Genomic DNA, 22,659 nt, shown 5'->3' with positions numbered 1-22,659 from the left:
GTCTCCTCAGAACAGAGCTGCCAGTTGCAATGCTGCATTTTCTAGGCAGCTGTGATGACAAGAGGCCCCTCCAAAATGTTGGCACCACTTGGGGAGGGGGAGTTCTCTGCCTCTCAGGGGAATAAGGGACAAATAAGCAAACACGTGGCCATTATGACAAAACCAGGCCTACGTACCCAGTTTATTATTAGCCTGACATTAAACACCACTTAAAAACAAAACAAAACCACCCGCCCACACAAACACGCACCCAAGACAGAAAATTACATAATGGCATCTGGAATGATTGGCTCTGACAGTGCAAGGAGAACCAGCCAAATCATAGAGGTCCGGTAAAGACCAAAATGGAGACGGGGTAGCCCCGGAAAGCCTTTTTCAAATCCTCTATGGTTGGACTTCCCTGGTGGTGCAGTGGTTAAGAATCTGCCTGCCAACGCAGGGGACACGGGTTCGAGCCCTGGTCCTGGAAGATCCCACGTGCCGTGGAGCAACTAAGCCTCTGCACCACAACTACTGAGCCTGTGCTCTAGAGCCCGCGAGTCACAACTACTGAAGCGTGTGCCACAACTACTGAAGCCCACGCGCCTAGAGCCCATGCTCCGCAGCAAGCGAAGCCACCGCAATGAGAAGCCCACGCACAGCCCCCGCTCGCTGCAACTAGAGAAAGCCCGCACGCAGCAATGAACACCCAATGCAGCCAAAAATAAAATTAAAAATTAAAAAAAAAAAGATGCATTAGAAAAGGGTATTAAAAAAATCCTCTATGGTTTTTGCAGGTGCTGATATACATGAAAAATGCTTTGTCCTTGTTTAGAGGAAGGCATTCAAAATAATACTCTAGATTCTGGAAGGCCATCATTCTGCTCTGCAAAATTCCAAGCCACTGTTACCTGAAAAAATAACTATCTTCTTCTACATAAGTTAGAAGAAAATTGTTTTGGCACAGGCTGCTTCTTAGGGTGGATGCTCAAAAGAAGTTCTCTCAGATGGGTCAGCAAGGAAAAACAGGCCCAGTAAGAATTCTACTAACTGCTCCGTTATGGTTTATGGTCCATAACCCAGCCAGCTGGCACCACGGAAACAGGCGAGTCGTGTTTTGTTTCCCAGAATTCATGAGCAACTGGACCAAGCCCAACGTCAGTATGGATAAGGTCTAGAATGTGGGAGCAGCTTTAGACTTCCACCGCATAAACAAAGTATACAACTGCAGCGGGTAAAAGCTCTAGAAGTGAGTCTCCACTTATAAAACAAAGTCAAAACAAAAATGTTTCCTGGTAGTCAACGTTTGCCTAAGAATTAGAAGACACAATGTTTTTTAACTGAACAATTTGCAGCTCTAGTAGAAGCAACAAATGAACCCAGCAATACAATAAGCGTTTTGCGATTTCCTATTCTCCCCTTCCCTTGGGGGGAACGGGGGGTTATTTTGGTTTCCAACTTTGAAACACAGTAAGCAACTACAGAGCCTCGGTGGTGAACCCTCACTCAAATGGTCTGATCTCCCCATAGCCACAGCCTGTGCTACGTGACAAACGTAGGAAAACAGTTTCAAAGCCAGGTTTCTGAGAAAGTGGTGACAAGAAAAAATGATTTACACAGGTGCTTCTTACTTGAGAGGAAAAGGTGATTTTGCAGTCAATGTCAAGATGATTTTTGTTTGGGGAGGAGGCGGGCTAGAACTGCAATATAATTAATTCCCCTTGTTGCTGACCTGATACGTGATGGTCTATAAATCAGTTTTAACACAACAGAAGCTCACATTAAGGCAATAGTTTGTTGAATCACAGCTGTCATGTAAACAGATGTATCAGAAAGCCAAAAGGCTCCATGTAAAACCCACACTGGAAACTTGATAAAAGGCAGTCCCAAGTTTCCTTTGGCCCTATGAAGCTCATGCCATTAAACATCTCTAAATTCTATGCTGCAAGCTGACTTCCAAGGTCCAAATATCTGTTAAATCCCTCCATGTTCCACTTGCTGTGAACACAACGATGGCACAAAACTTCACAAAGGCATCACAGCAGAGAGGGTCAGTCTAAAAGATCCACAGAAAGGGAATTCCCTGGCGGTCTAGTGGTTAGGACTCTGCACTTTCACTGCCATGGGCCCAGGTTCAATCCCTGGTTGGGGAACTAAGGTCCCACGACGCGGCAAAGAAGAAAACAAAAAAAATTCAGAGAATCTGACTTTCAGTAAGACTTTTAAGGTAGGGGCAGAGAATAGCAGCATTTCCTAAAACACTTAAGTCAGTAGCCCTCTGCCTTTTAAACACCTAATATATACAGGTAGGAAGTAAATAGGTAGCTAAATATGTATACACAACAAGTATACCCAGGGAGACTGCTTGCTAGCACACCTCTTGGTTTGAAAGATACTATTCAATAAATTGCTTTTACTAAGGAATAAATATTGTCCCTACTCAATGGTCAATGTGTGTTAAACTCCTTGAAACATTAAAAATTACTCATGAATATCTAACTTCTTTTACGGGAGTACTTATCAGTCATTACTGTCTTAGGTGAACAGAGTATACCTTCGATGCTTAGAGGAAAAATGATGTGATTCGGTGGCAAGTGAAAAAATGAGAAAAGAGAAATCCAAAACTAAAGTGTCTGCCATGGAACAATAAGAACTGACTAGTACAACAACATCTAACCATAATCCCATGGGGAGATTTGTTGTTTAACTAACCTTTGAGCAGGTACTACATACTAGGCATTTTCTACATCTTATTCAAGCTCATCTGTGAGGTAGCAACGTTATCAGTAGATGGGCTTGGGTGGGGGGGGACTGTGAAGAATAAGAGGGTGGAATATAAAAACATTCAAGAAGAATCCTTAAAAAAGGAAAAAGTTGAGTGAAAAGAAATGGCCAGAGATGTAGGAGAGGTGACAAAGGACAAAAGAGACCCCTAGGTCTGAAATTAGGCCAATGACCAATTTAGAGGCCAGGCTTAGGACTCATTTAACTACTTGACTATTATGGCTTAGTCACTGTGCTAGACATTTTAAATGCACTGGCACATTTAATCCTCACGACAGCCCTCGGAGTGTAGTATTATCGTATCGAACTCACATAAGAAAAAAACTAAGGCCCAAGATTGCACAGCTATCAAGGCATAGAGCCGAGGTTTAATCTCAAGTGTGCTTACCTCCAAAGCCTACTTGAAGAAAATATCCACAGAATCTTCAGATCCAACAATAACTAGTCTTCATCTCAACATTATGACAAATGGTCAAAGTTTTCCTGTTTGTAAATTAAATTCTTAAAAAATAACCAGCACTCAAAAGGCATACCCTTCAAACAACGGTTATGTTAGCATGATTACATAATGGCTGATTCCCCCTATTTTCTAAACTTTTGAAAATGATACTACAATTTTTATCACTTTAAAATATCACTCAATATGAACTGGAGCAAATCCCTGTGAAGCAGCATCACCACTGGGAGACAGAAAAATCTATAAAACTCCATTCCTGCTTCCCTTACCACTGTGTACTGTGCTGGCCACAGGAACTGTAAAGAGAAAGGGGCTGAGATATGGCATTAAAAGACACAATTTGTGCTTACTGGTAATCATGTCAAATGTCCCCTCTCCTTATCACATCAATTGCACTCTCCAAAGGAAGAAATAAAGAATGCTTGAGGGAGGTCAGAATGGCAGACTGAGAACTTATGTCCACATGACATTCTTTACAAGGTCCCACTGAAATGACAGAAAAGACAGATATGCACAAGAATAAAGCCCTAATAGCGCTGGAAAATAAGAAAGTGTGTTAACAGCATATCAGAAAGTTTGCACAAATCCTGAAAGACAGAAAATAGATCGGATCAGATGAGTGGCAAATCAGGGGCGCCTCAAGGGCCTTTATTGACACAAACAAAGCACACGGTGAGTAGGCTTTGGGAACATCATCTGAGCAATTAATCAGGAACAGCATTCAGAAGAGCAGGGCCGGCCAGCCAGCCTCTTCCCCATCCATCCCTGTGATGCCCACAGAGCTGCTAGGAGCAGAGAGTTTTGACCCCTGGTAAAAGAAAAGCCCTAACCAGCAAGCACAGGCCTTTCTTCCAGCACGTACTTGTTTGTGTGATCCCAAGCAGTTCACATCCCACAAAACCACCAAAACCCCGAAACAAACAGGGTTATACTCAGTCGTCTTAAACCCTATGGAACTTTCTAGCCTAAGCACCAGCAAAAACGACCCTAATAAAAATGGTGCACAATGAGAAATCTCTAGGGTTCGAGTAGCCTTGAACTCTGGGGCTCTGATTCTTTCTCTTCCATCTAGAGAAGGGACTACAGGGCTTTGTTTTCAATAGAGACCATTTAAAAAAAATTTTTTTTTAATTGAAGTATAGTTTATTTACAATGTTGTGCCATCAGTAGAGACCATTTTAATCAAAACAGTCTGATGCATAGTGTAGTCTTCTTCATTAATCCACTGTTTTCATTCTGGAAAAAGTGTCTTCATAGCTTTTGTGACCTCACTGACAGGCTGCTACCGGGCTTAACGTAGCAAAAAGCATAAAGGTTCTTGAAGTCACTAATGTAGTCATGACTTACGTGAAAGGAAATTCCTACTATAGACTCCTCCACTTTACACTTAGATTTTTCTTATTTAAGTCTTTATACCTTGCTAAAGTTCTCCCTTTAAATGTAAGAAAGTTTATCCCTTACTGTTTTCAATACTTCAATGTATTTGGGAACATCACTTATAAACCAATACGACTTCTACTTTATATCAATGTGTTTCCCCAAATTACCGATGTCACACGAGATAATTCACTTCAAAAAACACACATGTTATAATAGAACAGAGGGCAGGTGATTTTGGTAGATGGATTTTGTGGCCTGAAAGTTAAGCAGAGGCACCGTGTTTAGAGAGAGTAGGCCGAACACATCACAGACCCACCCCACCCCTGGTCGCCCCTCATAGGCCATCCCAGGGAAATGCACTCTCTACCAGGTGATGAAAGCCCCCCACGCCTTGACAGTTTTAGTGGGGCCTGAAATTTGCCTGCTTCCTCTATGTTCCAGGTCCACTTTCAGGCACCATATAAGGAAGGCTGCGTCTGATCATTCCTGCTCCCTTATGACTTTTTTATGACAGATGTCTTGGAGAAGCAGACACAGAAAACTGCAGAGGAACAACCATGCCAACTCCAGCCTGGTCCTTTCTTTATAAATATAGGTCAAGCTTCACAAAATGCTTGAGGACTTATGAAAGAAAAAGAACAAAGTAAAGAGCATTTAGTCATGGGGGAAAGCTGGAAGAAGTGCTTAATTTTTAAATAAGATTCTCAGAGATAGAGAAAATATTATATTCATAGACTAAGAAGAGGATGCTATTAAAATAGAGCACTTAAAGAACAGAAAATTTAAATATGAGTGCTGACATTAAAAAGTAAAATAGGTTTGATTAATAGACTAGCATGTAAATTTCATGGGAGCACAAATCATTTCTATTTTAGAACTGCCATATATTCCTGGTGCCTAACCCAGTGCTTAGTACACACCAGGCACTCTCTAAAGACTGGGTATATGAAATAACAAGTAAGTACATGAATAAGTGAGATGAATGAATCAGAGACGGTATGAATGTAAATGAGTCAATATACATGGCTGGCTGGCTAAGCAAGTGGGAAAACAATGAAGACATCTCCTTGAATGTAGGACAAAAATGCAGAGGTGGTCTTAAAAATTTGGAAGAAAAGTTAGATATATGAAGATACAATATTACAAAAGAAAAAGAAAATGATTCAAGAAGTGACAACAAAAAAATCTCTTTAGTGTTCAGTGTTGAAAAGACAATCGAGTATGAAGCAAAAAGGACATCGAAATATTTTGATAAAGTTTCAGAAAACCAACAATTAATGGTAAATTGTAAAAACTCTTCCAGAGCCATAAAAAAAATGTTACATTTAAAGAAACAAATTGGATTTCTCATAAACGTTGTTGAAGCAATAGAACAGTGTCTTCAAAGTTTTCAAGAAAATAATTTTGAAGCCATAATTTTATAATGACACTAATAATCAAGAACATAAGCAAAAAAATTTAGACATTTTCAGAAATTTAGAAACTTTACCACCCAACACATGAGAAAAATCAAGGTTCTTCAACAAATGAGAGGAAAATCCACAAAAAGAATGACTTGAGATATAGTGGCAACTATATATGAAGAAGTGTAAAAAGGAAGAAGGGATATAGACACACACAATTAATTCAACAGTTCTCTGGACATTTAATGACATGGATTTCTTTTATGGTAGGTCTAATCACACTATCATGTTTTTTGGTCCAACAGGAACACTTACACAATTATAACTGCTAGGGGATGCGGGATAGGTTTAAATATTTAGGAACATCTTGCAAGCAAAGGTTAGAAGACAATGACATTGACAGAGGAGAAAATGAATAAATGCTATAAATCTTGATAAAAGCAAAAAAACTTTTTTAAAAGAATAAGAAAAAAGTGTAAGCATTCTAATTTCCTAATCTTTCAGAGTGGGCAGTACATAGACACTATATAAAGTTAATCAGAAACAGTAACTGAACAATATAAAGTTTACCATTGGTGAAACAAAAATAATGTAAGAAAACTAGGGGCTAAAGGGTAGAAATAACAGTGCAAACACTAAAAAACGAAGAGATACTGTTTAAAGCTAAAAATTTTAAAAATTAGTAGTGTTAATTTATAGGGTTATAAGGATAACCAACTCAAAAAGTGAGAAGCAGTCTCTGTTAGAAGTTAGCATCGGGTCCTCTGCCCGGTGAGGCAGGAGTAAGGTAAGCTAGTCTTTAGGTCCCTAAGAGAACATGGAGCAGGATGGGAACCACGGTGAATTGTCAGGACTCACAAAGCTTCACCAACACTGAACGACCCAAGAATGGTAATGTGAAGAGGAAAAGGACAAATGGCTTCAGTGGGTAGTCGCTTGAGCATTTCATTTTGTCTACTGACAGGTTAAGTTACTGACTCATCTAAAAATAAAGATGTAAAAGGGATTATCTCTTATTTTTATTTTAACTTGTTTGAGTGGTAGATTCTCTAAAAGTCCCAGGCAAAATCTGAATAGAAAAGAGCCTTTTAAGGTACTGTTTATATAAAGTCACTTGTGTTTCTTAAAGCCAAAATTTCCATAAGCAAGGTTCTGGGGGCAGCAAAGCCAGTGAATACCCTTAAGGACTCCTGACATCTCAGCGACCAGAGTCGAGAAAGTTCCTGAGAATGAAGTGCAGCCGGGAGAGCCTCCGCACAGGGAAATGCTTAAGACTTTGTTCACGGCTATATTCCCAGTGCCTGGCGCACAGCAGGTGCTCAACAAATATGTGTTGAAGAAACAAACAGATAAATCTATTGTTCTTAGCAGACAAATATAGAAGGAGCAGCTGGTCTCCTGTCTGGGCCCAGTCCCTCACTAAGTTACTTTGAGGGCCCACAGAAATCGGAATAGATAGCATTTCTACTTTTTCCAAACAGGGCCTTTAACTTAAGATGATTTTGAACACACTTATCCATATCTCTAAACATTCCAGAATGTTCCTCCCTTAGGATGAGTTCCCCTTATTTGGAGAAAAGCCTCACTTTCTCCCAGGCTCTCCCTGGTATACTTTGTGAAATTGATAAAGGGGCCTTCCTGAAGATCAGCTCAGTATACACTGTCACCCAATACTTGACATTCTACTCAATTGATACTGAGAAAAAAAAAAAATAGAGAAAAGTGAAAGAAAGAACACACATTGCTCAGTAAAGGATTCTGCTGATTTGTAAGAGCCAAGTGCTCCATTATGAAAAGCTTAATTGAACTTCCATATATAGTGATGAGGGTAATACAATAATTTGAAAGCATCAGGGCTGTACAAAGAAAAAAAGACTCAGCCGCATGAGATTCCCACATATAGACAGCCACAAGATGTTCAAGACCTAACTGAAACTGAGCAGTGTTCCCACCTGAACCCTTTGCCACAACCAAGTTCCTTCTTATGGTGCTGTATGGGGCCATTCTCTTAAAATGGTCACTGTGCTAAAGCTAGCAGGAGATAGGTGCAGTTATTTAACCATTCTTTCCAAAGTATTCTACGCTAAATGCCACAGATGCTTCCAATGTCTTCAGGATGGTGGACAGGCATAAATAATTCTACTACTCAACACAGCAACCTGTGAGGTTGAGAAAACAACCTACGGTGCTCTTTTTAGAGGTGAAGGTTGGTTAGGAGTTTATGATTTAGGTGTTTGGGGGTGAGGGGAGAGGAGGAATGTTTCTTCTGATGTCTTCTTTTCCCTTAAAAGCAGGAAAAGGTTGGAAGGGGAAACCCACTAAGGTAGATGAAGTGTAAACAACAAATCTGTGCAGAAAAGTGGTGGCTACAACCCAGAGTTTACCTCCTGGCTGAGCCACTGACATTAATACTATGTCAGGTACTGAAAGAGTACCTCTTCAGAATACTGTGGGCCACTTGGTGAGTAAGAACACTAGGACAGAAAATGGGGTTTCAGGAGGTCGCGTTCTTCCTATGTTTAGCTTGGAATTCAGACATTAGTGTGTTTTAAGATTTGACCTGACAGCAAAAGCCTTACAGCTACAGAACTCAAGCCAGAAAAGCTAGGGATGGTATGACACTGCTTCCTACTATGGCTGAGAAAAACTGAACTAGGATTAGAAAAGAATTCTTCTCGAAGAAGGAGAATACCTTAACCTCATGCTCAGTCACTAACAGAAGAGCTGAGGAAGTACGCCTGCAAACTAGAACCAATGAAAATGAAAAAAGGAAAAGAAGTCTGATTCTAGGACTTCCTTGGCAGTCCAGTGGTTAAGACTTTGCCTTCCAATGCAGGGGGTGCGGGTTCGATCCCTGGTCCGCAAGCTAAGATCCCACATGCCTCGCAGCCAAAAAACCCAAAAAAACGTAAAACAGAAGCAATATTGTAACAAATTCAATAAAGACTAAAAATGGCCCGCATCAAAAAAAAAAAAAAAAGAAGTCTGATTCCTTGTAAGTGTAATAGTCTGATTTATATAAAAATAATAAAGACAAACTATCTATGAAGAAGCCAGAGAGCCGCAAAGGAAGCTCATAAAGATGGCATTGCTCCTGCTAGATGATAACCATTACAACAAAGAGTAGCTAAGATGCTCCAAGCCCAAGAGATCTGCCACAACATCTCTGGTAGTAAGGACCCCACACAGGCATCAAGGTGGACAGCAGTGGCTTTACATGAATGTGGCCGGGAGCAGAGATTAAAACAATGTTTCAAAAATCACAGTTACAAAACTCCAATCACCTCTCAAAAAACTGACCTTGTGCAGAAATGAGGCATTTCCCAACTGTTCCTATTGCACAGTTTCATCTCTGTGCCATCTTTCACTTTTCCAAAATGGGCCATGTCTATTGTTTCCTATTATTGTGAAATACTTCACATAATGAGAAGGGGGCAAAACCTTAAATGACACTATCTACTGGATATGTGACAATTTTCCAGGGATGGGGGACGGGGTGGTGGTAATTATGAGCGTACACGTGTGAGGCTTGACCCCAAGTCATATTTTTAGGTGGCCCTTTATAAATGTGAACAAAATTTTTTTTAACACTTTTCTTTGAAAATGTGATATGCAGAAAAGACATGGGCAATCAGTTAACAGGTAATATGGGTTTGCCAAACTGCAGCTCAAAAGTAATTGGGGGGCTTCCCTGGTGGCACAGTGGTTGAGAGTCTGCCTGCCGATGCAGGGGACACGGGTTCGTGCCCCGGTCCGGGAAGATCCCACATGCCACAGAGCGGCTGGGCCTGTGAGACATGGCGGCTGAGCCTGCGCATCAGGAGCCTGTGCTCCGCAACGGGAGAGGCCACAACAGTGAGAGGCCCGCGTACCGCAAAAAAAAAAAAAAAAGTAATTGGGAAGTCCAGCACAAGTAAAGGTCACCCCACAAAACTTGCTCCCCAGGAAGGCTCTGGCAATAACGGAAGAATGAGATTTTAATCACTGAAGCTAATTACATAGAAGACTAAATCACAAGAAGAGTTATATAAGTGTCTTAAATACAATACAAAGTAATTAACAGGAAGCGCCATCTTGACAGCTTCCTGTAACAATCCAGGCCTAAAAGGATCAGCTAATTCCCAACCTGGGAGCCAGAGAATGAGAAACAACTCAAAGTTTGATCTTTTTATTTAAACTGTTTTGATTAACAGGTAACAACTCTTGCCAACTCCATAGTGAAGTTAATCAAGAAAAAAATTTTAATCTATTAGAGGAATGATGAACCTCGTTTTCATTGATTCCCCAGAGGGCAAGAGAGGGGGAGTTGAAGACGGTTCCACCAGAGAGGCCTCCCAAAGACCATGTGACTCGACGCAGACCCGTACAGCAAGAGAAAACAACAGGAGGATGAGATGGAACCCTGTGGAGGATAGGGATAATTCACACACTTTGGCATGTGAAATACACTGAAAAATCTGCTTTGAAATAATCCTGAAAGAGGCCATCTCATCTGTCTCTTCCTTCTCTTTCCCCTGGAATGAGTAGTTTGAGAAAAGCTATTCGAGAATCGATCTCTTTTTTTTTTTTTTTTTGCGGTACGCGGGCCTCTCACTGTTGTGGCCTCTCCCGTGTGGAGCACAGGCTCCGATGCGCAGGATCAGCGGCCATGGCTCACGGGCCCAGCCGCTCCGTGGCATGTGGGATCTTCCCAGGCCGGGGCACGAACCCGTGTCCCCTGTGTGGGCAGGCGGACTCTCAACCATTGCGCCACCAGGGAAGCCCCAGACATAGTTTAGATTGGGTCGTTTAGACACAGTTTAGATAAGATCATTAATTCTGCAGCATCTCTACAAGCTGAACAAAGCCTAAGACCTCTCACGAGAGAGGCAATGAATTACTAGAGGAGCTCTCCTAGCAACCTTTCCTTAACTGACCCACATGTTCTACGATCTCCCCAAAACCCAGAGGCTGATACCAGTTAGTGACTGAGGACCACTCTAACACACCTGTGCACTTCTATCCCAATCTGTTTCTGTCCCTAGATTTATACTGGTCATTTTTATTATGTACTTCACTAAGTTTTATATCAATAATTGAAATATGAGTACCAAAAGAAAGTGTCTTTATGAAACATTGTTTTAAAAGGTTTAATAAGAGGAATGGCTTTTAAATGGCTGCAACATGTGCAAAAATCAGAGCAGGAAAACTATAACAGATGAGGGGGATGTAAATCACAAAGATCTAGGATTCCATAATTAGTGTTTTTAAGTCATCATTCCATAGAGAAAGTTATGCAACTCACAGTGGGTCCTTGCTGCCCATATACCAAAGATTTGGAGATATAAATACCTTTTTGTGTTTAAAATGGAATTAAGGGGTTTCCCTGGTGGCGCAGTGGTTGAGAGTCCACCTGCCGATGCAGGGGATGCGGGTTCGTGCCGCGGTCCGAGAGGATCCCACATGCCGTGGAGCGGCTGGGCCCGTGAGCCATGGCCACTGAGCCTGCGCATCCGGAGCCTGTGCTCCGCAACGGGAGAGGCCACAACGGTGAGTGGCCCGCGTACCGCAAAAAAAAAATAAATAAATAAATAAAAAAATGGAACTAAAACATTTGGGATTAAAAAAATTAAATCCCCTGCTCTAGCCAATGTTTCTGAATAACCATTAAAAGCAGATAGAAGGATTTCGGTATAATTCTAAATATAAGCTGAGTATTTTGGACATTATTAATACCTCAACTCTCCTACAGTATTATTTGGAATGATTTAAGTAGAGAAGATTCAAGAAAAAATGAAAACAAAATCAAGGCCATGGGAAAACAAAGAGAAGCCATGAGGAAGACTTGAACATCAGAAGCATGCTACCAGGAAGACTTTCTAGAGTTGCCCTATCTTTGGCACTGACCTTCCAATAACCAAATAAACAAGGAAAACTATCAGATACAAGGTTTTTTTTTTTGATATTTATCAGATTAAAATAAACCTGTAGCTCAGAAGAAACAGCTGTCCCAGGTAATGAAACATCTAAGTACTCCCAGTTTTATTTCATAAAGGGACACTGTGCGATACAGTAAACAATCACTCACAGGTATCGAACTCCTACCAACTGCTGAATACTGAGACTACAGCAGAGAATAAGCAAGACAAAAATCCCTATCTTCAGGGAGCTTACTATCTGGTGAAGTTTGGTCTCAAAAATATTAGTACATCCCCACATTTCTCCCAGTTACCGCCCAGCAGTTTACACATAAAGTCTAGTTTAGTAGAAACAAATCTATGAGGAAACTCAACGCACCCACGGTACCCTGCCAAGCCGGTCTAATCCGAGGTAAATACCTTGGTAAATAATGCAAAAGTAATTACTTACGATCTAATTACAAGAACTGGGAGATAGAAAGGTCAATGTTAACGCCCCATAGAACATTTCCAGAATATCTAATTTTAAGCAGTGTAAATTTATTTTGAAAATATACTTCAATGGTAACCAAATGAAAAAAAGAAAGAATTCTCTCTAATGGGTCATTAGAAAAACGCAAATAGAAGCCAAAATAGAAGCCAAAAATAAAAAGATGTGCATTTTGACAGCAGTGGTGTTGTTTTAACCAGTAAGTGGATAGAAGGAGCAGTTATCGGAGAGGACTCCTTGTATGTGGCAGCGTAAATCTTAATCTAGGGGAATACTAACTTTCCAGCTTTCCACAGGAGGAAGGCATGCATCAAGCTCCTAAGAATTGGTGACAAATTGGTAATAATTGTTGTTGCAAGTCATACAGATGGAAGAATGAGCAAAATATTTCTTAGTTTCCCCCATTCCAAAAATATTATCTAATTTCTCAAGAACCTGCTTCTAAAAATAACCTGATGCCTGTGATGATATTAAGGTAATGATATCAAAAGCCTATATTCAGTTCCTCTCGGCAAAAGTGAAGTCTCCGATTGCTGCGTGAACATCAACAACATTAATACCTATAGGAGCCGCAACAGTAGCTAAAAATACCTGTTTCCAAAAGTGACAACACGAATGGGGGCAGGGGGAGCGGGGCGACGGATGGGAGAAGCTCCTGTTTGGCAGGAGAGCTTCTGGAAAGTAAGTTAGCCACCAGATCCTCTTTCTTTCCGGGGCATGCTATAGCTTACAGAGAGGTGTTTCTCCCAATGGGCTTCACTGTACTTTCAACAAAACAATCCTTGTTTTGATGAGAAGCCTATCCTTTTCTTCCCCTCCACCATGCCCTCTTTTAAAAGAAAAGAAAAATACCAGTTTGGTAACAAACACCATTTAAGATTGTGAAATAGAGAAGGAGACAATTAGCATGCTGGTGTCTTTTACACAGGGTAAGAATTGCTCCTGGGGACTGACTGATTGTTTTAGTATTTATTGTGGAAAGCACGGCCCAGCAGGCTTCCTACTGCCCCCATCAGATAGCTCCTTGGAAGGCTGTTCCTCAACCGAGCTCCCAAAAGACTTTGGAATGTAACCAGGGTAAGGCCAGCGGAGTAGAAGAGGGAGACCCTGTCATCTACTGATTACATACATCTATACAAAGAAAAGGTCCAATTAACCTCTCTTCTCTTTCTGGCCTACAATTAAACTAATATGCAGAGAATCTTTCTAATTTTGCACAGTACCTAAGGGCCCGACTGACACTCAATAAACGGCATTATTAATAGTAATAATGAGTGCTACATAGTGCCAAGCACACAGAGCCCAATAAGTCTTAAATAATGACAATAATGAAAGTATATGATTAACTAATGAGCGATTATGCAGTACTTTGCAAACGAAGTGCTACACAGGCACATAACAATTATAAGCCACTGAGTTAAGAGTAACAGAAAGCAAATCAGGACAAAGGGAGGAGAGACTTGAATGAGGAGAGAACTCTCAGCTATGGCTGAGTTGCTACCAGCCAGAACACTCACATTCCTCCAATGGTGACAGTGGCACAGGTACGCTCTGAAAAGGCAGGCACCGTCTCTGTGGCTGGGCTGGCCGGTCTAATGTAGTCCACAGTCACGTTGACCTGAAAATAAAGAATCAAGGTAGACCACTGTAAAGTAATTACACTCCAATAAAGATGTTAAAAAAAAAAAGCATCAAGGTAGTTAAGGCTGAGAATTTGCAACACAGCTCACTAGCAGCCCCCTGTGCCAGCACAACTGTGAAAGCTGACCTCACTCACAGTATGCCTTTGTGGGTCTAAGATTTTAAAAAACAACCGAAAGAGAGCTGAACCACACATGGGGAGAAAATATCTGCAAAAAGCCATCTCTAATAGAGGACTGTAATCCAAAATATAGGAAGAACTCTTAAATCCCGACCATAAGAAAATGAAAAACCCAATTTTAAAGTGGGCAAAAGACCTGGATATCTTACCAAGGAAGACATACAGATGACAAGCATATGGAAAAGATGTTCCACACGTGTCACTGGGGAAATGCAAACTGAAACAACTATGAGCTACCATGACGCATCTATTAGAATAGCCAAAATCCAAAACACTGACCACAGATGCAGGTGAGGATAGGGAACAAAAGGAATTCTCGTTCAGTTACTGGGAATACAACACAGTACAGCCACTCTGAGAGATGGTTTTGGATAGAACAAACTTTTACCATACATCCCGACAGTAAAAAACTTGAGTCCACACAAAAATCTGTATGTGGATGTTTTTGGCAGCTTTATATATAGATGCCAAAACTTGGAAGCAACCAAAGTGCTCTTCAGTAAGTGAGTGAATAAACTGTGGTTCATGAACACAACTGCATATTATTCAGCCCTTAAAAAGAAATGAGCTGTCGAGCCACGAAAAGACATGGGGGAATCTGAAATACATATTACTAAGAGAAAGAAGCCAATCGAAAAGCTATATATTGTATGATTCCAACTGTGACGTTCTGGAAAAGGCAAAAATACGAAGACAGTAAAAAGATCACTGCCAGGGGTTAGCAGGACGAGACAGGATGAACAGCCGTGAGGGCAGGATTTTGACAGCAGTGAAACTATTCTGTATAGAAGTATAATGATGGATACATGTCATTACACATTTGTCAAAATCCATACAATGTAGAACACCCAGAGTGAACCCTAGTGAACTATGGACTCCGGATGATGCTGTGCCCATGTAGGCTCACCAATTATAATAAATGTACCACGCTGGAGTGGGACTGTTGATGGCAGAGGAGGAAGTACGTGGGGGGCAGGGGGGAGAGATACAGGAATTCTCTGTACTTTCTGTTCAATTTTGCTTTGAGCCTAAAAGATGCTGTGAACCTAAAGGATGACTGATATCAAGAGAGAAGGAAAAATGGCTGAACCTTTAAGGCCTTACATAAATTATACTCCACAGAGAAGAGATTTGGAACATTCCTGGAGGACTCCTAGACATTATGGTAAAGCAGTTCTCTAACCTTTTCAGACTCCTTTGAAAATCTGCTCAAAAATAAGAATGAATGCCTCTACAGAAAAACTGCATGTCGTTTCAGCCCGCCATAAGTTCTCAAGGCCTGTGTTAAGAACTGTCAAGAAGAACAAACAAGATGGCAGTCACAGAGATTCTTGGGGCTGATTTCACAATATGTGAATCAAAATGATGCAGCTAACTACACCCGATACCAACAGAGTTGGAGTTAGGAAATTGGGGGTGGGGGGGTGGGGGATGGACTGTACCGGAAGAACCTTTAATACTAGGTTAATCCTAGTATATACTAAACATATGGATATGGACACACTGAGCGATGCTTTTTCTTTACAAAACCTTTCAAGAGGACGTGTGTGTGTCAAAAGAAAGTTGTAAAAATAAATAAATAAATAAAAGAAAGTGGTATGTGGTATCCCTTAGCAAACACACAGGGTCTGTATTATAGCATTAAGGCAAATGCTTGGCTTTGGTCATGGCCGAGGTTACATACCTGTTACGTACCTGTGCTGAGGAGTCAAGCACCCTGAAGCCAACCCCATGATCTGAAAGTCCAGAATTCCCTTTCCTAACTACGACTTTAGTTCCCACCGGTCAGCTTAGAGACGGCACGTTGGACAAGCATCAAGTTCAGCCACACTGCTGGTGAGCAGCATCAAAATCCTTTCAAACTGCCTGTTGCTCCAAAAACCATTTTATAAATGAATATGGAAATTTCCAGAAGGACAGCTGCCTCCAAATTCTGACTGTCAGATCACTCACTTGAACGCTCCATCTAATCATGTTTTAAAAGCAATAAGGAGCCACATCAGCGAGAAAAGCCAATTAAGGGCTGAAAGTAAGGTAAATCTTTCTCATGAGAAGTACTATCATCATACAACAACACAGAAAGAAGAAAATATAAAGAGGACTCCTTAGGTCAGATGTCTACACTGACACTACTGCTCAGCCTTATCATCTTTCTAAAGCTAAGGAGATGGATAAATGTGAGGAATGTGAACAGCCCAGGAGCGGGGGTAGGGCTGAAAAACTAGTACCTCCAACAAAGAGGTTTTCATAGTTTCCCTGTAGGCATCTGGCCAGAGTTATTACAGGCCAAAGACAGGGCAAGGAATGGGAGGTCTACACACACAGAAGCAACGCTGACTCAAATCCCTGGGAAGGAAGGAGTCCTCTGCATGTTGTCTGTATTGACCCACCCTGGAACTCTCCTCTGGCAAGCCCTGATAACTAACCTACGGAAGCAGAAGAGGGCCGGGAAAGCACGTAGACACCTGTTGAAGTTCTGGCAAAAATTACACAGGAAATCAGTGTTGTACAGGAGCTAAACCTCAAGGGCGCCCGTACCATAGGATGTGAAGTAACTCAGGGCCAAGTTTAAAAAGGGCACAGACACAGGGTATGGTCCAATTTGGGGCATTCGGGGGGCAGGTCAAAAATTTGTGGAGATGTTCACCTGTTTTTGTGTTTTCACCCAATCCATCTAGTAACAAACTCAAGCCCTCAATTCCACTACCAGGGAGAAAAATTCATCCCTGCTTAAAAATAAACTCAGTGAATCTCAAGATTACCTTGCACCTGCCAATGACAAGCCTCCTCCTCAGCAGACAGGAGTGGGACAGCAGCTCATCAGCGCAAGTACACGGCACAGAGTAACATTAGCTCTCTACCCAGAGAGCAGCTATTCATCTAGGAAGGCCACTTGAGTAGCGCTGGTGGTGGTGGTGATGGGGGTAATGGTAATAAACAAAAATGAACCCTTAGCATCTCATCTTCCAGGCCAAAAGGTATGCTATCCCCAAGCTGTCTTTAAAGAAAATCAATGGGAAGACCCCCCTCCCAAAAATCTTTCATCTTCAATAACCAAAAGAACCAGTAACTACATTCTACATTCACCTGCCAATTAGTTTTTTCCTCTATCTAGAGAAAGAACTGAAAGTCAAGAGATTAAAGAGCTCATTGGAGAGGTAACATTATTAAAGAAATTCTCAAATACAAATGAGGCCCTGAGAATAGTCCACAGCCAAGACACACACCTGCAGACAGCTATGACAAACCAGGAATTAGAGTCAATGTGTAATTGGCATTTATGTCCCCCTCCTGGGGATTCTGAGATCTGTTCTCCTGCCTTGGAGTTTTTCATCTCTAGATACGCATCCCTGACTTGTCAATCACTTTTGGAAAAGAGCAGTTTCAATTAAAACTGCAAATCTTAGCAAAATCTTCATCTGAATAGTGGATAACCTGAATTTTGTGCTTGGGGGTAATTACATAAGGAATGGCATGAGTTGAAAAGAAGTAATGGGTTAATGCAAATGTGTCCTTCATTTTTGCAGCAAAGATACTCCTGGAACACTGGGTATGCAGGAATTTACATGTACAGGACACAGGGCAGGGCCTGATCCCTCTTTACAGCAAGGACCACAAGGAGTCCAGGGCTCCCTGCTGGTTCCACCTGTCATTCTCTTATTGAATGAGTCACACACCACATCTTTGGGCCTCACTTTTCTCACGTAATTCACCTGGTAAATGAGAGCACCAGACTACAACTTTAGAGCATCACTGAACTCTAGAATTCTACAAAATAACTTAGCCAGACATGGTGTGCTATGTAGTGTTTTCTTAGACCAGTGTAATTCCTACCTTACATTTACTACTATGAACTAGTACAGATAAGAGTGTAAGCGCCAGGAGAGGGAAAAAAACATGCCTTTTATTCATGGAAACTGCCATGATAAGGCCTGTACGGTAGGAGCATACACAGTGAATATTTGTTTCATGAATGGATACATGTAATCAGGAACCCTTTCAGACATAAAATTCTGGAGGATACTTTTGAAAGGAGGTGGTTAGGCATTTTGAGGACCACTTAGTCAAGCTGTTAACCATTCTGTTTCATATATTAATTTAAAGCATGAAGGAGGGAAGACGTATATTGAAATTGGGATAATGCTTTAGATTAAGAAAAATATAATTTCCTGTATTATTTCTCAAAGACAAGATAGGGTAGCAGGTAATCTGATTCCTCCTTGGTGCATTAGATTGTGGAATATTCCTTGAAAACAATTTCAAGGACCCTTCGGAGGAACTAAGATGAGAACTTAAAACCAAATTTGTATCCCAATCTCTTATAAAGTCTGGAAACAGTTTAGTACAACAGAATACACTTGGGCCACACCTAAGGAATTCGGACAATCTATGGATACTCTTCACGTAACTAATCGTTCACTAGAAAGGGTGACAAGCCACCAGAGAACTTCATAGACATTATGATGCTGATGATAATGAAATGACAAAATCTGAATGCCTAAGCATAAAAGATACATAAGATTTCCAGGCCACAGTCTGAGTTTAGGCTGTTATGTGAGGTTATTTTGCATAATTACTATATAATCCCACCCACTATTCCATGCAGCCAATCATAAATTCACAAAGGGCTGTTCAAAACAATACCCTGGCTTAAGAAAAAAGCTCTCGTATGGCCCGTCATTCTCATGACAGAAACAGAAAACACATCATCTGGGCAAGTCTGGCTAAGGCAGTCGGGAGACAAAAGTAAGTGGAACAAAATATTTTACGCAGCTTAGATAAGAGCATGGACTCTGGGAGCTGCCAGACTGCAGGCTTTGGTTACCAGCAATTCTACATATGAGCTGTGAGAACCTGGAAAAGTTACCTCACTTCCGTGCTTCAGTTTAACATGGATAACTCTACCTATCTCACTGTTAGAAGAAGAAGTGCATTAATATACATGAGGCATTTAGAGCAGGGCCTGACTCATACGAAGCTGTGTCAGTTATTTTTAGACAAACATATACTGATTTTCTTGGGGAGAGCCTGGCACAGAGTAGGTGATAAGTATCTGCGAGATAAATACATAAATACACGCGTACATACATACATGCATAAATAAGATGCATGTTGACTTTAAATCATTAGGCAGAAACACTCAATTAAATATACTTTTCCCCTTAAGGAGTCACAGCAAACAGGAGTACGTACCTCATACATATTTCATCTCAACTTACAGATAAATATGGGTTATTTTAAAGAATGATACACTATTTAGTACTTATTTAGACACTTTCCAGATTAATTTTGCAGGTACTAGTTGGGGAGATTTTATTTACCAAAGATAACTGAAGTAGAGTGTGGGGAATCATCTCAACTAATAGGTTAACTAGAGGAATTTGGGGAGGACACTCCTTGCCTTACAAAATCAGGAAGACAAGGAACAGAGAGCAACCAAGTTTCCATTTGCTGTGGGCATAATAGGACAATACTTAATTTATGCATTCTTGACCTTTTACTGCTAACAAGCAACGTAGGTAATCATTCTAAAAATGTGAGATACCTTTTTTTTTTTTAAATTTGAAACACAGTTCAGTCACCCGTTCATCTAGATATAGGATGAGCTTCAAAACAAAATTGCCAAGGAGCCTCTTGGTCCTGCTTCTGGGCACACTGACCTCCCAGGTGAGCCACCTATTCAGACATAAGCTAAACTCTCATAAAACGATGTCAAACGTACCCTGTGCTGTCTAGGAGGCAACAACAATAAGAGCCACAAATGAGAGCAACATATGCACATTGACATTTTCTAGCAGCGACATTAAAAAAAGAAACAGATAAAATTACTTTTTTTTTTTCTTTTCACGGTACGCGGGCCTGTCACTGTTGTGGCCTCTCCCGTTGCGGCCATGGCTCACGGGCCCAGCCGCTCCGCGGCATGTGGGATCTTCCCGGACCGGGGCACGAAACCGTGTCCCCTGCATCGGCAGGCGGACTCTCAACCACTGCGCCACCAGGGAAGCCCTAAAATTACTTTTAATAGTATTTTTGATTTAACTCAAAATATCCAAAACATTATCATATCAACATATAACCAATATTATTTTTAAAGTATTGGGGTTTTTTTTTCTTTCTTTCACTGACAAAGTCTTTGAAATCTGATGTGTGTTGTGCAGGAACAACACATCTCAGTCTGGACCAGCAATACTTCAAATGCACAATAGCCACACACAGCTGTGGTGGCGATACTGGACTGTACATGCCCAGACTGTCCATTAAGGGACCAGAGTCTTAGCCTCAATCCTCTATTACACGATCCTACCTTTTGTGGTTATACCTTTCTCTAGTTTCTATGGGGAACTTTTGTTATCTTCTATTTTAAGATTCCTTGTAAATACTCTTAAACCAAGTATGAAAAAACATGGTATAAAAAATGTTTATCATTCATTTTCTTACTTAAAAAATCTATTATTTAACTAGACTAGAAAGGCAAGCTATTTATGTAACTTTCAGTTCCAGAAAACAATTTCAGGGGTGAGAATAAATGTGCACACAAAGGGAAAAAAATTCCTCTAATTTGTAACTATCGTTGTAAAATATATTCTGTTCAATATTTGATGAAGATACTTTTTCAGCGACTTCTCTACCAACTCAATGGTTGGACTTAATCATTGAGTTGCTGACGTAAGTCTAGAATTCTTCACCTTAGTGTTTGAAATGTACTCTAATGGAAACTATAAACTCACATTAAAGAAATATCTGCTTTTGTAATTATGATCAATGCTTCTGTTGAGTATTGGTATTATTAGAAAGAAAATGAGCAATTGGTAGATGTGAACTGTTTATGTTTATGTTCAGCACAATCAAAAGCTGAAATCTGGGCTTCCCTGGTGGCGCAGTGGTTGAGAATCTGCCTGCCAATGCAGGGGACGCAGGTTCGAGCCCTGGTCTGGGAGGATCCCACATGCCTCGGAGGAACTGGGCCCATGAGCCACAACTACTGAGCCTGCGGGGTCTGGAGCCTGTGCTCCACAACAAGAGAGGCCGCGACAGTGAGAGGTCCGCGCACCGCGATGAAGAGTGGCCCCCGCTTGCCACAACTAGAGAAAGCCCTCGCACAGAAACGAAGACCCAATACAGCCATAAATAAATAAATAAATAAAAAGCTGAAATCTCTGTGTCCCATTAGGACATCGTTTAGCTCTGGCATGTCTTAAATTAGAAGAACTTTTACAGATACAGTGACAAAAAATTATATATCTACACTGCAAAGAGAAGGAGACAAACGAATGATCCTTTCCTACCTCTCCAAGCCACAGCCTAGATGTATTCGGTAACACTCCCTTCAAAATCATTGTAATTAGGTGTTAAGGCTGTTTATTCACATGTATTTATGTTGCTCTCTCTGATCTACAATCACCCTTTCCCCCTCCCCCCTCCCCCCCCCACAAAGTCAGGACTATTTTGAGCACATTTCATTTTCATCAATGGAATGTTAACCTCTACTGCTTCCCAACCTCCATGAGCAGAGTCAAGGAGCTTTCTTATTTGATGCATTTCTGACAAAATGAACCCATTACTTCCCACACCCTTGTCGGATGGGCAAATGCATTTATCTGTTTTGAAAGGAAAGGTAAAATCCAGCTTCATACGGGGCCTATGGAGATGCTAAGAGTCTCTACCTGACATTAGGCATTCATTTAAGTGGACATCACTACTCCCCGAGAAACACTCAGTTTGGTAAATATTTAATTAGAAGCATACACAGGCATGAGATCCACAAGTAAATGTGAAAACATTTTATATAAAGGGCCATTAGAGCTGGGCAAAGATTTCTAGAAGTAGTGATAACACCCTGACCAAAACATAACATTAAAATGGTTGGAAACATGATGCATAGTTTATGTATGAGGTAGATAACGAGCACATATAAAGTGATCAGGGAAATGAAGTTCTGACCATTGAAAATATTTCAAGTAAACCTGATGAGGATCAAAGACAAATAGAAACCACTATGTGAGAGTAACCTTGCAGCTGCATTTTCATTAATCCTCTTGATTCTTAAGTCCTTATAAACCTACAGATATATCTAAAAAGTATAACCTGTTTGCATTAGTGCTCCACCCTCTATATTACTCATTACTGCATTATGGTTTAACTCATCTCAATACCTAATTTTAATACCACAGTGTCTGTACCAAAGAATGCCAAAGGCCCCCCAAAACACTACTGGAAACTGTCCCACGGGTTCCCTGCATGTCTCTTCTTACTTCTCCTCAGAGCCACCACCTCCACTGCTTTCCTCTGGAGGATGAAGGTCGAATGTGGGTCATTTCTCTCCTCTATACAAGTGTCAGTCATGGTCATCTGTGTCCAAAGCTTCCCAGGTCAGCAGCAGTCAGGGGAAATTAAATCACTCCACCCAGAGCTCTCCCTGGAGGAGTTCCAGCCACACAAGCAGCACA

The 22,659-nt window shown here is 41.0% G+C and overlaps 1 protein-coding gene across 1 annotated transcript in view; it reads right to left on the bottom strand.

Moving 5' to 3' along the window:
• SND1 (staphylococcal nuclease and tudor domain containing 1) overlaps positions 1-22,659 on the bottom strand; it is a 417,706-nt gene that overhangs the window by 207,074 nt on the left and 187,973 nt on the right. Inside the window, exon 12 of the mRNA XM_079932265.1 lies at positions 13,908-14,008. Coding sequence (XP_079788391.1) covers positions 13,908-14,008 — 101 coding nt within the window. The remainder of the gene's footprint in view (positions 1-13,907; positions 14,009-22,659) is intronic.

Source organism: Stenella coeruleoalba (assembly GCF_951394435.1).
Source record: "Stenella coeruleoalba genome assembly, chromosome: 9".
NCBI lineage: Eukaryota > Metazoa > Chordata > Mammalia > Artiodactyla > Delphinidae > Stenella > Stenella coeruleoalba.
The sequence above is the reverse complement of the archived record's forward strand: the minus strand, read 5'-3'. Positions and strand labels throughout refer to the sequence as shown.